The sequence below is a fragment of the Hippocampus comes genome, unplaced genomic scaffold (genome assembly GCF_001891065.2).
Source record: "Hippocampus comes isolate QL1 unplaced genomic scaffold, H_comes_QL1_v1.1 scaffold78, whole genome shotgun sequence".
In the NCBI taxonomy this organism is placed as follows: Eukaryota; Metazoa; Chordata; class Actinopteri; order Syngnathiformes; family Syngnathidae; genus Hippocampus; species Hippocampus comes.
The window spans coordinates 1,986,418-2,001,112 of record NW_017805798.1 but is presented as its reverse complement, the minus strand read 5'-3'; the positions used below and the strand labels follow the sequence as shown (position 1 = coordinate 2,001,112).

General features: G+C 43.0%; 3 protein-coding genes across 6 annotated transcripts; 1 reads left to right on the top strand and 2 right to left on the bottom strand.

Annotated features, from left to right (window-relative positions):
• Nucleotides 1-218: 218 nt before the first annotated feature.
• ppil3 (peptidylprolyl isomerase (cyclophilin)-like 3) lies at nucleotides 219-9,675 on the bottom strand. 2 transcript variants are annotated; one of them, XM_019885592.1, is made up of 7 exons: nucleotides 9,558-9,675; nucleotides 8,870-8,995; nucleotides 1,881-1,955; nucleotides 1,436-1,529; nucleotides 1,282-1,349; nucleotides 848-966; nucleotides 219-695 (listed from the first exon to the last, which is right to left on the bottom strand). In XM_019885592.1, the coding sequence occupies exons 2-7, from the start codon at nucleotides 8,951-8,953 to the stop codon at nucleotides 569-571; spliced, it is 567 nt and encodes a 188-aa protein (XP_019741151.1). In that variant the 5' UTR covers nucleotides 8,954-8,995; nucleotides 9,558-9,675; the 3' UTR covers nucleotides 219-568. The 2 variants fall into 2 exon arrangements, with proteins under 2 accessions (XP_019741151.1, XP_019741150.1); XM_019885591.1 differs by lacking the exons at nucleotides 8,870-8,995; nucleotides 9,558-9,675 and adding an exon at nucleotides 2,138-2,245.
• LOC109525242 (volume-regulated anion channel subunit LRRC8A) lies at nucleotides 2,874-8,979 on the bottom strand. The gene is made up of 3 exons (XM_019885587.1): nucleotides 8,870-8,979; nucleotides 5,325-7,443; nucleotides 2,874-4,932 (listed from the first exon to the last, which is right to left on the bottom strand). Exons 2-3 carry the CDS (start codon nucleotides 7,434-7,436, stop codon nucleotides 4,657-4,659), a joined length of 2,388 nt encoding a protein of 795 aa, XP_019741146.1. The 5' UTR covers nucleotides 7,437-7,443; nucleotides 8,870-8,979; the 3' UTR covers nucleotides 2,874-4,656.
• hscb (HscB mitochondrial iron-sulfur cluster cochaperone) lies at nucleotides 9,354-14,417 on the top strand. Of its 3 annotated transcripts, none has more exons than XM_019885590.1 (6): nucleotides 9,354-9,527; nucleotides 10,806-10,902; nucleotides 12,907-12,996; nucleotides 13,097-13,241; nucleotides 13,982-14,029; nucleotides 14,197-14,417. In XM_019885590.1, exons 2-6 carry the CDS (start codon nucleotides 10,828-10,830, stop codon nucleotides 14,289-14,291), a joined length of 453 nt encoding a protein of 150 aa, XP_019741149.1. In that variant the 5' UTR covers nucleotides 9,354-9,527; nucleotides 10,806-10,827; the 3' UTR covers nucleotides 14,292-14,417. The 3 variants fall into 3 exon arrangements, with proteins under 3 accessions (XP_019741149.1, XP_019741147.1, XP_019741148.1); XM_019885588.1 differs by lacking the exon at nucleotides 9,354-9,527 and adding an exon at nucleotides 9,689-10,179 and having other exon boundaries at nucleotides 14,197-14,415; XM_019885589.1 differs by lacking the exon at nucleotides 9,354-9,527 and adding an exon at nucleotides 9,689-10,179 and having other exon boundaries at nucleotides 14,193-14,415.
• The last annotated feature ends 278 nt before the right edge of the window (nucleotides 14,418-14,695 follow it).

Here is a 14,695-nt window from a genome sequence, read left to right as displayed (position 1 = left end):
ATGCAAAACAACACTAAAGAAAATTGCATTAAATAATAAATTAAGATCAGCAAAACTTTTTTTTTTTTACTTAAAGAAAGTCTGCATGCACACATGCCTACACAGCACCTCACTCTGGTATTGTCTCACCCTGGCCACGCCCACCCAAAAATTATTTTGCCACACCTACTATTGAGTGCATTTTTAGAGAAGTAGTAAAACTAGAACTAGACACAGACTGGGTGGATCTCACGAGTTTTTCTGTTTTAATATCAAACTTTATTGAACAAGTGCATCAGAGCGGACAAAGGCCACATGGTAGAAGACACATGCTCAATGGAAAGTTATGAAACACGGAACCTATCTGTGTTGAATTTGAGCAATGAAGTGAGAAATATTGGTGGTAAAAAAAAAAAAAGGAAAAAAAACTTTCAAATATACAGTTTATGAATTACAAATGAATGGGTGGAATACTGCTTTACTATTTTCTTTTCTAAACAATGTCATCCTCACAATTGACAATTTTGAGACTTTTTTTTTGTTTTTAAAACACACCGACAAAAACATTTGGGCATCATGATGACACTTTCTAACCGGCAAAAGGGTTGGCGTGAATGGTGACGTCTTTAATGCGAGTTTCGGTCAACGGTCGGAACGTCTTCTCATGCACGGGGAGTTTCTCCAGTTCATCCAGTGCTTCCAAGCCATCAATAATTCTAGGGAGAACGAAAAATAAATGATCTGGCATTCTTCGAATAGATTAAGGAACTTTTTTTTTTTTGCATTGAGACTTTAACATACTTCACGATAAAATTTGCATTTGTACACAGTTATAAGTTTAAGTGCTGCCATTAGGTACTGTGCGTACTTTCCAAAGACGGTATACTTCATGTCCAAATGAGGCTGTTTGGCATAGGTGAAAAAAAACTGGGAGCCGTTTGTGTTTGGACCATTGTTTGCCATGGAGACCACTCCTCTCACATTATGCTGAAACAAACAAAAGAGGATTTTACTAAACATTGCTCATCGCCAAAAGAGGAAGAGCGGATTGTGAACAGTTCGAAATACCAGTCAGTGTTAGCACAAAATTACTTACCACTGTCATTCCAGGAAAGTAAAAATAGCAAAGAAACACGCAGACAAAAAAAGCTGGCTGAAATTTGGTCGACTGAAGTGCGAGGAAAGTCAGTGTGAAAATTTAGGGTAGAACTCCAAATTGCATCTGCTCCATGGCATCTGACCTTCCAAGTTCTTACGCAAGTGAAAATTTGAAAAAGAGAAGAAAAAAAAGGGCCCTCTTACTTTTAAATGTTCGCTGAACTCATCTTCAAATTTGCGCCCCCATATGCTTGTTCCTCCTTTACCAGTGCCTGTGTGATTTTGCATGCAGAACAAATCACAAAAAGGCCACGGCAACAGTGTCATTGTAAACAATCACTCCAATGTGGTTTTCCACCTGTCGGGTCTCCAGTTTGCACCATGAAGCCTTTAATGTTTCGGTGGAAGATGCATCTTTTGTAGAAGCCGCTGGCACACAGGGCGAGGAAGTTCTAAAATGAAAAACATTTCCATTCACACATTTATGGAGTTCGGCATGTTTGGGGAATGTGGGATGGGAGAAAGAACATGCAAACTCCACATCTGAAGGATGGCGAAAAGATTCGAATCTGGAACTTCAGAACTGTTATATTAATACCTCCCTGACGGTGTCACTTAAACCTGGTTTTCAAATCCACTTTGACACTCGGTCTCCTGCCCTTTTCAGTTGAAACACAACTTAAAATATCAACTCTCCTTTCTCTATATGTATTCCTAAAAAGAACGAATTTACAACAAATTTCCCCAAGCTGGGAATGCGTCACGAAGAACAATCTGAAAGGCGGAATGGATCTTTTACTTACCTCACATGTTTTCGGTGCGCGTTCACAGAATATTTCGATTTTGATGTCTCCTAAATCGGTGTGAAGTGTAACAGCCTGCACACATCCAGACAGACACCAGAGGAGAAACACACAAGACAAAAAAAAATCTATAAATTTGGCCCGTGAACTACAAACAAACCATTCGTTCTTTGTAAATTACATACATAAAAAATAAGAAATATAGTATGTTCTATTATGACAGGTTTGGAGGCTCTCAAATGAAAAACAAAAGTTACCATTTTTAAACGTTTCGACTGTGCATGAGTGTGTCGACGAAATAAATCCGTGTGGATATATCTCTTGGACGGATAGAGGTTCCGGCAAACCATTTTTGTACAGATAGAACCCGATTTCCGTCCCGACATACGACACTTTGAGTACAGAAAAGTCAGATTCAGTTACTTAATTTTTTATATTCTTAATATTTATGCCCTAGGGTAGTTTTTGTAGAAATATTTATTGAAATTATGGTTTCATTCCTGCGTTTGGGGTAAACGACAGACGATAGCACGTTTCGAATTACGTACAAAATCGTCGCTGACGTATGAACGGAATTTTGTCGTAAACCGAGGACCTCTGTCGTATACGATGCCTAACATCAACATGGCTACTCCTGAATAATCTTACCGTAGTAAAATGTTTGTGTATTTGGGTATTTTGAAAGATAAAACAACAAAAACACTATTCTAAGAATAATATAAAGGAATACAAGCCTGTTAAAAAAAGTCACGAACGTACGTGGTTTCGAATGTTTCTCAATTTGCCATTGGTTTTAATGCAAACAAAAGTTATGAGTGGTTATTAAAGTCTCATGTCAATTACAATATGAAAAAATGTAGCTGAGTGGTCTAGCATCATTTTGTCAGTAATCCCAAAGGAACCACCTTGAAATAAATAAATGCATTGTATTGTGGATGCCCTGCCGAGCCCAACCTCGGAAAAAATGGAATCCATTGAATATTCCAGTCATTGGACGAGTCACATTTTTTATTTGCAAAAGACGGTTGATTTTTCATTTCTCACACCCATCATTCTCATACCAAAACAATTATATTCGGAAATATCTAAACATAAGTTTGCAAAGTAATGACAGTAATACGATATTCAATCATAAAAAGGGAGCATAGCCTACATCACAATGGTTCTCATTCATCAATGACCTCTTTCCAGTTTGCTCCGATTGATTAATTAATCAATGCATGACAAAACATTTACCGTACAATACACAGAAATGTTGTTGTTTCAGCCGTGATTATATGGAGCCAAGTAGTCTTCCACATTAGCTTTAATTGGTGGTCAAGTGTAAAAAGTATTAGACTCGCAATGAAAACAAACTGCAACAGTATATTAAAAAAAAAAAACAAGAGCGAATTGAAGTTAAGGCAAGTGGCCTGCACACACAGCTGTTAAAATAGAAACATACCTCCTCATCGTTTCTTTCGAGTGTGTCTCACTGGTAGATGATCTACGGTATTGTTTTTAATTGACAAAAAGTACATTTGCTCCAGTTTATTGTGCGTATCGGGTGAACATGTGCGAGGAAACCTGCAATCAGATATACATAACAGTGACAAAACTCTTTATTTCTTAGAATGTGTTCATTTGGGGTGACTTAGGTTGACCTTGGTATGTAACCTTGTTCTATTACTTTCTAATGTTGACTTCTAAAAAAATATACCCCCAAAACGTCCAAGACTTCTCCTACCAGGATTCCCCCTGCTCCCCAGCAGCCATTTCATTTGTATAAAATCCTCCACTTATGATAAAACAAATATTACTGATTGTAAATTGTGAGCAGCCAAGGCATTTCACGACTGTTGCTCTGAGGTTTGTTTTTAAGAATTGTTTGGTGGGGCTGCCGCTTGGATCAAATACCGATAGGCAACCTTCCCCGCTCCACATGTAGACCCAGCAAGCCGTGACTGCACATAACAATCGTTCAGAGGACTCTCTGGCATGCGTTCAAACACATTTTCTCATATATTAATCGATTTGGCTCCCACCTTTCACTCACATTTTTTTTCTCAAGATTTTTACAGTATATGCTTACACTATGGGCATAAAACAGTAAATCCAGGCGACATGAGCTGGCGCACATCCTTTTTTTGATTCAAACTTAAATGATTGTCAACTTTACAGCGTACTTGTAAGGTTGTAAATAGACGCAACATACGACATGATATAACGAGCGTAACGTTCCAATATTTTGCAGAGCTTCATAAAGTTCTTGTCGGCGATGCCGAAACGAAGTCCACTGGTTTGGATACGATAGTATTTCTTAATACAAAACAAAGACCATGCAGGGTCACCTTGGCATCTCAGTGGCTTGCTGACACGACGACACGTTTAAGAATACAGAAGAATGTCCTCTTTAGTGCTTGTGAATTATTTAAAAAAAAAAAATGCTCAGTAGAGTTGGCCTATTGTTTTGCATACTTAAAATTCTCCGCCATCATTGAGATGCATAAAATGTAAACAAACATCACAATGGCACTGCTTCTCCAATTTCCCTTTGGGATCAATAAAGTGTTCTTGTGTTATTGCTAAATAGCCTGATGAGGGAGTCGGAGTGCATGTCCAAAAAAAAAAAAAAAAAAACAGTTGGGACGTTATGCACTAAAAGAACAAAAATGGTGGCAAAGTGAGTGAATACTTCCCGTTCTCTATTGGCTGTACATGACGCCGTCCCATCTGGGGTTTGGGGCGGTCGCTTCTGCGACTGGCCTCCCGGTTAGCTATTAACTCGCGGCTACGCTCAAATCTGCTCTTTGTCCGTCCTCCACAATTGTTCTTTGACTTCCGTGGGTAGCGTGTTGAAGAGGTCCTCCTCCACAATCAGACCAGTTCTCTTCAGCTGCCGGCACTCTGCCAGCTCCACGGGCAGACACTCCAGACGGTTGCCTCTCAGCTCGAGTTGCGTCAGTCCGCTCAGCTCGCCGAAGCGCGACGGCAGGGACTGCAGGCAGTTGTTGCCCAGGTTCAAAGTGCGCAGTTTCTTGCACTGGAACAGCTCATTGGGGAGGCTCTCGATCTGCACGTGAGGGTGGTTGAAAGGGGAAAACTTTACCATGTGATGGTAAAACCAGGTTAAATCTCTTTTCATACCTGGTTTTGACCGTAGGTAAAAGATGGATGACCGATTTGCTTCGTAACGATTGTGACATAACTACCAATGAATGAAAGAAACAATCGCGATAAACGGTGCTGGGTGTGGACATAATCTGCAAATCTGCCTCACAAATGTGCTGGAAAACGGCGCCCCATGGTAACGCAGCAGGTTTTAAAATGGCACTTACATTATTCTATCAAGTACCGTATTTTCCACACTCAAACACCAAACAGTTTTTTAGTTCCAATTTAATCCCGTTCAATGAAAATACGGAATCTAACCGCGCGCGGCATGGCGGCGGCTCATCTACTCACTCTATTGGCAGTTACGGCGAGGTACTGAAGGTTCTGCAGGGAGCCGATGTCCGCTGGGATATTGGTTAAGTTGTTGTGGCTCAGGTCCAGAAAGCGAAGCTTGCGACAATAAAACAACTGGCCGGGAATCTTCTCAATCTTATTTCGGTTCAGGTACAGCTTCTCTAAATTGATCAGCGTGCCAATCTGAATGGGAATGTAGGCAATCTGATTGTACCAGAGTTTAAGGCAGACCAGCCTGTGCAGGTGCTGGAAGCTGATGATCTCCTCGATGGTCTTCAGGTTGTTGTCCTTCAAGTCGATCTCCTGCAAATTGTGCAAGCTGAAGATGGAGTGGGGTATGCGCTCCAGATCGCAGCGGATCAGCTCCAGTTCCGTCAGGTTGACCATTTTCTTCAAGCTGTTGAGCACCATCAGCTTGGTGCCTTCGTTGTTGACGGAGAGCTTCTGGAGGTGCATGCCCACGTCGGTCACCACCTGCGGCAGCTTGGTGAGATTGCTCTTCAAACGCAGGACCTTGAGCCTTTTCAGCTCCCGCAGCCCATCGATGACGATGTAGCGGTTGTTCTCCGCGCTGAGATTCCCGGTGAGATGAAGCTCGCTGAGGTTCTTCAAGCTGTAAATCCATAAAGGGATCTCTTTGATGTCTGTGAACTTGATGTGCAGCGACTTCAAGTTCTCCCGCAGAAAGGCCAACGCCGGCGCTTCAATTTTCGCCGGGGTGTGGTAGAGCCACATCTCCCGCAGGTTGACGAGCTGAGCGATGATGGGCGGGATGGTCACATCCGGGATGAGCTCCAGTTTGAGAACCTCCAGCTCCATCAGGTCAAACACGGTGTCCGGAATGCCGCTGAGCATGAAAAGGTGCAGCTCCAGCTTCTCTTGAGAGTTCTTGGTGATCCTCTGCCTGAGCTTGTCCAGGGTCCACTCGTTGTTGAGGTTGAGCTGCCTCAGTTTGTTCTCGCTCACCTCCGAGAGGAACACGGCAAAGCGCTTGGAGTAGAGCGGGTCGTACTGATCGATCATGTGCAGCATGAAGGCAAAGTCGTTCTTGACGTCGGGTATGTCGCTGTAGCTGCTCTCTTCTCGGATCGACTCGAAGGAATACCTCTTGAGGGAGCGCCGCAGCATCCAGCACAGCGTGTACATGCAGATGAAGCCGTACACCACCACCAAGCTAATGTAGAAACAAGCCAGGATCTTGAAGAGCGTAGCCAGCGGATGAGCGCAGCGATACACGCTGTAACCCGTCAGACTCTCGATATCCACGTTGCATTCCACGCTGAACTTGATATCGTTCACATAGTAGCCGGTGTAGCAGATGATCAAAATGAATTTGACCACCTTGATCATCGTCTGACGGATGTACAGCCGGTACACGATGTCCCCTTCTTCCACGTGGATTCGGAACTTCTTGACTTTCTCGAAGAGCGCTTTGGCCTGCTCGCCTTCCTTCTTATCCAAAACGCCCGTCTCCGTTCGATCGACGATGCCCTGCTCCAGGCGCGTCTTTGTCCTCTGGAGCATGGGCACGCTGGCTTCCACGTCTTCGCTGATGACGGACTCCTTGTGCTCCATGGAGCCGTTCATTTTCATCGGTTTCGGATCGCTTTCTTCCACCACCGTCTCGGACAGAGCCCTGGTGGTCCACGGTGAGTCGAAGCACTTGAGTAAGATGGACACAAAGTGCTCCAGTTTGGAGCTAGTGCGGGGAAACTTGAACCAAAAGTTGCTACAGGCCAAGAAAATAAGGGTATGGAGTAAAACCAGGTAGGGGAAATACTTGGCAAACCAATGCAATCGAGTCTCGTAGCACACGGCGTCGACGTAGTTGTACTGGTGGCGGTCCAAATCGTACCGGATTCCTTTGGGCTCCCATGAAAAAGGCGTGGTGAAGGAGGAATTTAAGTTCTTCTTGCAGGTCTGATCGACCACCCACTTGCAGGGCAAGCAGATCATCTTGTCCTGCGTGACTTGCAGAGTCCCCCCGAACACCGAGATCATGAGCATCACGATGGAAATGTAGTCGGTGAACACGTCCCACCATGGTTTCAGGATGCGGTAGGCCGGCTGCGTGTCCACAAAGTACCGCAGTTCAGTGATGGGGATCATGGTTTATCTGGGAGAAAAAGCACAGGTTGGAGCAAACGGCTACATTGAGGATTAGGATGCTCGGTTCGGAGAGCGGGATGTTGAGTTCCCTTTATAAGTGTGAATTTGTTGTTTCCATTTGTTACTTACAAGTGGCGTGTTTATGTACTCGGAAATGAACTGTGCACGGGTGCTACAGGATTTCTGATCTATAGTTCATATTTCTGTCAAACCTTGATAAAAATGAGTTACACAATGTGATCTATTGAGAACCACTGCTTGAAGAGCGCGTGAAAATGAGCTTCCGGCTTTTTCCCCCGATAAAGTGTCCGTTCATAGACTTCACTATAATGAATATGAGGCTTTTGCTTTAACAGGTCCAATTAATCTCTGAAATGGGGTGCCAAACCGGATGCGGACTTCTCAGCCAAAACTCATCACTCAATTAAATAGAAAGTGCAATTTTTTTTTTGCGTCTCCTTGTAGTCTTTCCATCATTTAGATTTGCATAAGTTGAAAGCAAATGATCCGATTGACAAAGTTGGAGTGGCTGGCTCAGATGCCAAAACAATGAAACTGCAATATTAGAAGAGAAGAAGAAATGATTAAAGGCATTTATTATAAATCTATTTCATCATCCTTGGAACATTTTACGCAAAGTAAAAATCAAGCAATCTCAACTCAAGACAGTATTTTTCTTTGGGGTATTTTTCAGATGGTCCAACTTATTTTGCTAGACAAACATGCAAGTATTATCTTCATGTCATTTAATACACTTCCACACAGTTTCTGCATTATACCATTAAACAATCATAAAATGAACATATGATTATTCACACGCATTTGGAGAAGAAAATGGATTCTACTTACGCCACTGTAAAGAGCAATAAGTCCACCCGTTTGCAGTGAGCAACATTCCGCGTCAGCTCTTTTGTCAATGTTGTCCATCAGTGTTTCAAATCAGCTCCTGGCTCAGTGTGTGTGCGGCACGCCCAGCGAGGGACTCCTCTAAAGATGATGTTCCGTTTTGGCATGTTAAACCCAAACAACGCGACGGCCAGAGGAGCCACCTCTCTCGCTAGTTCTCTATTCTTAGCCATTTCCGTTAATAATACCCAGAGTATTGTCTGTGGGGGGCCTTGAGTTGCACCCCCCTCGACCTTCAGTCGGAGAGATCCTGTTTACCTTATAGAAAGTACTGTCTCCAAGTCAGTTGCCTCTCCGGGATACTCTACTGTCACCTTTTCCCTCACCTCCCCAACACACCTACACTTAGACAATAAGAGGCAGGCGCTGGCAGTCATCGCAGGCGTCTACTTTGTTCGGAAACGATAAAGTCGGGGACATCAAGTCTGCGTCAGCGGCCAAAAATGACATTTATACTGGCTCAACTTCAGAGCTCCTTTTTTTTCTACTCACCATCACATCACATGCCTGTGTGTGTACAAACTTACCAGTTTCACTGTGTTATCTGGGCTCCAGTGCCTGTTGCAGTTGGTGATGGATGAGACGTTTTCTGTGAGTCCATGAGCGTTCATGGACTATCACCACTGTTACTGCCATGAGCTTACCCGTGAAACCTATAAAGAAAAACAAAACACACACGCACGCACACATGCACGATGATTCGGTCGATCGAGCTGGGCTTGTACACACACACACGCACGCACGCACGATGATTCGGTAGATCGAGATGGGCTTGCGTGACATTTACTGTATGTTCACGTGGTAAAAAATGGTGAGAAAGTAAAATTAAACATAGTTTGTGTGATTAATCTTAATGAGAAGTTGGACACAGAAGCCATCCAACATAGGTGACACTAGCACAGACGGACTTTGTCAAAATGGCTAATAAAGATATTCATTGAACAATGCGACGTTTGTATTAAAAAAAAAAAAACGTTCATTTTTTTGGGGGGGGGTGAGGGCATTGCGCAAGTGAATGTGATGTGCGGTCAACACGAACATCTTCAGCGCACTAGCCATGAGCGCTCTTAGCTAGCGGGGCTAAGTAGCTACATGTTTACCACCCGGCTCTTTGTGTCATCTGGGCTGGAACTTCAATTGGGAAGAAACGCCGCGGACACTCTGTCAGCGGGACGACGACAAGTTGTGAGAAAACAGCTTGAGGCGTCGACTTACTGTGTTTGAAGGCGCGTGCTTAAATCCAGAACCACTGGAAGGAGCGTATATTTGCCTTTTCGTGGCTAGAGCAGCAAAAGCTAAGCTAAACCAAGGCGCTGTTTTCTGAGCACAATCCATTATCCGTCACCGCCTACCGATAGGTGGCAGTGTGATGATTTTTACTAAACGTAGAAGAAAACGTCGCTTACTGGAGATGATTATGTGTTTGTTTTTAGTTGCAAAACAGCTTCAAATAGGGTCTTTTTTGAAACTCCCAAATGGTGTCATTGAGCATTTTGCGAACAGTAGGTTCATTCCGGACGCTGTCGCTCACAATCCGGCTCGTCACGAGTGAACCGGCCGTTTTCAAAGCTGTTATATGTCCAGCAAGCTGTTCGGTTGTTGGCTTGGCTAAGGACACTTGGAGCAGCAGGTCCCTCAGAGCCATTGGGAAGCAAAGACAGTTGGCTTGCAACCTAAGTAACGTCACGACAATCAGGAGGTGCAGCACATGCAATGTTCCAATTAACTGTTGGAAGTGTAAAGAACCTTTTGACACAAGCCCAACATTCTTCTGCTCGTCCTGTAAAATAGTCCAGCCTCCTAATGAGGCAGTATCCTTCTTCAGCATCATGGACTGGTAAGGCTCTTCAAACCTTCATGTCATACATAACCGCTTTCGTGACAGCCTCGAGGTTCAGGCATAGACAAAAGATTTGCCCAAATTATCAGCCTGCGAAATTATGTCCGTTTTGGGTGGAGGGGGGCCTTATTTATATCTCATATTATTTACTCTACGGGATTTTGCATTGATTGATCATTTTTTCCCCACTGTATACTCATGTAGCGATCACTGCAAGCCAGGAGGAAAGAATGTCAAATGCAAGAGGCTGTCAAAGTTTGGGATCACTTCACACTTAATAAAAGACACCTAAGGGAAATCAACATTGTTAGCCACCACTCGTTCAAAGAAATTGACATCCACAACAAGCGAGCAAGTGGCCAAAATAATACCTGCACCTCAGATGCATATACAATATGTTGGTATTACTGTATTACGCTTTATAATGTTTTTAATGCATAAACAAAATGCCTGGTTGCCAATTTGTGTATTTTGTCTCTTGCCTGGGTGGTCTGGAATGTAACCCAAGCTGTAAACGAGGGATTACTTTATATCAAACTGACATACAAATCATGACTAAGTCGCTCAACAGCACCTTTGGGAAAAAAAATAAATATATCTTCATTCCCTTTTCCCCCCCACAGTGAGGACACATTTGCACTGGACATGCACAAACTGCAGAAAAGATACTTGCATCTCCAACGCTCCCTACATCCAGACAACTTCAGCCAGAAATCTGCGGTAGGCAGGGGTTTGTAAGTGGATAACAGCCCCGGAGCACGGTCCGTGAGTGGTCTGCCGCTTCCCCATCTCTTAAGTGTTTTTCAAGTACTGCACAGTCCTCAACATACATGAGTAAACAAGTACACTTGTTGAAAAGTAATCTTATCCGCTTATCCGCGAACAAACCATAATATTTTTGAAATATGATGATGATGATTACTCTCATGAGTTCGACTTTTTTTTTTGTGTGTGCCATAGAAAATGTTGCTTCTGAAAATGAACTCGAGGTAATCTGACAGATCTGTTGGGGTGCTGTCATTTATGTTGAGCACTGTATGTAGTAGCATTCTGATTTTATTCATGTTGCTAAAATGGCAATGGGGAATTGGGTAACAACGGGGAAATTGTGATTAATTTTGTGATGAAATGTTTGTCTGACACTTCTCAGATGCATCTTTAGATTAGTGACCGATGTTTATTACATAGGCTGGCGTTTTCATGATTAGACTACATCAGTTGTACTGCACTTGACATTCGGTAATTACCTAACCACACTCTCGTCATGCATGGTACAATTTTTTTTTAAATACTATAAAACAGAGTATTGTTATTTACTGAGTACCTAATACATTTCGTCTTTCTATGTCAGCTATCACAGAACATTGTGTATAAACACACAAAGATTAGACTACTCTGTCATCACATAAAAAAATTGTTTCTACCTTATTCCATTTTTTTTTTGTTTCAGAAGTAGCACGTGGGTTGGTTTCACCCAAATCACCTGTTTTGGATGGAAAAAACCCAGCAGAAAGCAAGATTTTTGTTAAAAGATATATTTTACACACAAGGGGGAGTTTTAAGCTAATAATGTTTGCTTTCGTGACACCTCAAACACCTGAACAGCCTTATTCTAAAAACGCCACCACCAACAATAAAAGTGTGTTTTTGATGGCAAAATCATGCACCGACAATGAATCGCCACACTGAACTATGTTGAAGTGAGTTAAGGAACTTCGCTTAGACATAAGTAAGACTCTACTGCCATCTTGTGGCATCTATTAGCCTCGACAAGCAATTCTAAAGCTTTTTTGGGGTGATGTTCATTATTCCCGGAATTTTGCTATTTGTGTTTGGTCACTGTCCACCTTGCGGGGGGTTCACTGTCCCAAAAGCCAAAGAAAAAGCAAAGCACAAGTGCAAAGTTATTCCTTTGATGCTTGCTGATTCAAAGCAATAGGGATAGGCTCAAGCTCACCCTCGACCCTCGCGAGGATAAAGCGGTAAAGAAAATGGATGGATGGATGGTAAACAGCCGATCAAATGTGCCCTTGTCGAACGTTACAAGGAAATTGCTTGACTGGAGCGCAATAAATAGGCTTTGTGAGCAAGGAGCGGGTGAGGAGGGGGTTGCTCTTCGTGTGCAACAGGACGCATGCAGCCTGAAGTCACAATCTGCAAAGACGAGGAATCTGCTATGGTTTCTTGAGGCAGGGCCTGTGTTTTGGCTATTTTATTCATACCCTCCTACGGCCATTCTTTTTTTTTTTTTTAAATTAGACATCTTCCAGCCTTGGGGGAGTGGGGGGGGGGGTCTGCATCACATGTAGACAGCCCATTACTTCTACAAGGCAGCCACCTACTGCATTGGTTGTTAATACAGCTCAACAATGATGAGACTATTTGATTTTTTTTTTCTTTTTCTTCACAAAGAGCTGACAGACTGCATATACTTTCAAAGTACACTCATACCTGTCAAAATATTTCTCCCATTTTTCATTTTGCCTTCAATAATACCTGTGGTGGTTGATTGGTTAGCAAACGTGCCTCACACAGGCAGAGGTCATGGTTTCCAATTTGGTCCCAGCCTCCCTGCGTGGAGTTTACATGTTCTCCCCGTGCTTGCTTGGGTTTTCTCCGGGTACTCTGGTTTCCTCCCATGATCCAAAAGAGGTTTCGCTGTTTTATGCAAATGGTTACGGACGACAAAAAGAGGCTAATCCATCATAAAATGTTCTCTTGCAGGAAGAACAGGAGTATTCTGCACACCAGTCGGCGCTTGTCAACAAAGCCTACTCGACTCTGCTCAAGCCTTTGAGTCGCGGCCTTTATCTGGTGCGTTCAAACCTCCCTCGACTAACGTCGTCTGTCTCAAGAGATGCGGCATGTCACCATGTCACGCATCACGGCGCCTCCGTGTCGTCTTGCCTTCCAGCTGGAGCTGAAGGGGATGCGCATCGACGAAGGCACGGATTCAGGGGTGGATACCGAGTTTCTGCTGGAGCTGATGGAGATCAATGAAGCCCTCGAACAGGCGCAGACTCCAGAGGAAACCGATAAGATCAGCCAGGACACCAAATGTAAACAGATGACTTCATGTCCGCTCAGCTCATTAAGCCTCTCACACAGATGTAATCTTTGATCCGCAGTTAGTATGGGTCACACACTGGGTTGGTCGATTTATCTCAGACAACAGCTCATACACTATCTTACAACAACTATATTACAAACCCGAATCATTCATTAAAAAAAAAAAAAAAAATGCTGATAAACCAGCAATATACTTTTTCCTAATAAAAAAATGTGGGGAAACGTGGTGCTCAAATCTTTTTTTGTGTGTATGGAAAGATAATGCAGGAACAAGCATAGCCCCTCAATCATATTAACATTTTGAGTGAGCTGAAGTTTGTGGAAAAAAACAATTTACAAAATGAGTTCTTGTACATGTTGGTTTCTTGTTCAGCAGTTTTGTGCCGCCCTTGAATGGGCATATTTAAGCAAGCGAGTCCTTTGTGCTGGGAAAAATAAAATTAAAAAAACACTATGTGGTTATTTTCAGGGGTATTAGGTCATAAACTGACCTCGATGGGTGTGGACATTTGGGCTCCGAGGTTGCAGAGATTTGCGACAAATTGCACTTCCTCTTGAAGCTCTTGTTGTTTCTGTGGGTTTTTTCTCTTTCACAAAATTCCCTTTGTTGTACTTTCTGCATTCCCAGACACTTAGTGATTAAATGTTCGGTTTGCAATGAAAGAGCCGGTCCTTTTTTTTTTATGTACACGTGCACTCGTTGAACTTGTCGCATCCTCCTCGCTTGCAGGGAAACTGAAAGGCCTGACAGCGAAGATAGATGACGCCCTGCGTGCAGGTAAGACATCAAGAAGTCCCTTTGAAACATCTTCCACTTTCCTCCCACTCATTGCATGCTAGTTTTGTAATCTATGCTGAAGCTCCATGTCGCTCAGTGAGTCATCACTTGAACCTCTTTTTTGTGCTCTGTCTTGTCTTTATTATTATTATTATTTTCCCTGGCAGGAGAGCTCCAAGATGCCAAGGAGTTGCTTGCCCAAATGAAATACTTCTCCAATATTGAAGAGAAAGTCAAGGAAAAACTTTCTGGATTCATGTGATCCACCCCCCCCATCATTGTGACACTTTGAAAAGATTTGTACTGAGGCATCATGATGACTTTTGCACCGCTGTACATGCAGCGTTCATAAATGTGGACGGACCTTAAACCAAAGTGCTTCTCAATTTCGCTTGACTTCCATTTATTTCATCAGTGTTTTGGCTTTATTGCTCCTCGAGATTAGTAATCAACGAAGCCTTAGTTTGATTGTTCCCTCGACGTCCACAACTTGGTCAGAAAAGACAAAAATTCCTGACTCTCTTCTTGGTTTTATTACAGTTTACCTCTAGAATGAAAGCTTCGCAAGAGACGTTACTCTCAGATACCGACAATGAAGAATTCGGTGAATGAATTAGCCAATAGAGAGGTTAAAAAAAAATTAAAAATGTGCTCATCGCCGTTCTT

Coding starts and splice junctions, on each gene's coding strand:
- ppil3 (XM_019885591.1), bottom strand. CDS start 2,230: ATGGTTTGCCGGAACCTCTATCCGTCCAAGAGATATATCCACACGGAT. Junction 1,530..1,880: donor GCGCACCGAAAACATGTGAG/GTAAGTAAAAGA, acceptor TTTTCATTTTAG/AACTTCCTCGCCCTGTGTGC. Junction 696..847: donor AAGTATACCGTCTTTGGAAA/GTACGCACAGTA, acceptor CGTTCTCCCTAG/AATTATTGATGGCTTGGAAG.
- LOC109525242 (XM_019885587.1), bottom strand. CDS start 7,436: ATGATCCCCATCACTGAACTGCGGTACTTTGTGGACACGCAGCCGGCC. Junction 4,933..5,324: donor TCGCCGTAACTGCCAATAGA/GTGAGTAGATGA, acceptor CCTCACGTGCAG/ATCGAGAGCCTCCCCAATGA.
- hscb (XM_019885588.1), top strand. CDS start 9,818: ATGGTGTCATTGAGCATTTTGCGAACAGTAGGTTCATTCCGGACGCTG. Junction 10,903..12,906: donor ACTTCAGCCAGAAATCTGCG/GTAGGCAGGGGT, acceptor GTTCTCTTGCAG/GAAGAACAGGAGTATTCTGC. Junction 13,242..13,981: donor GATCAGCCAGGACACCAAAT/GTAAACAGATGA, acceptor CCTCGCTTGCAG/GGAAACTGAAAGGCCTGACA.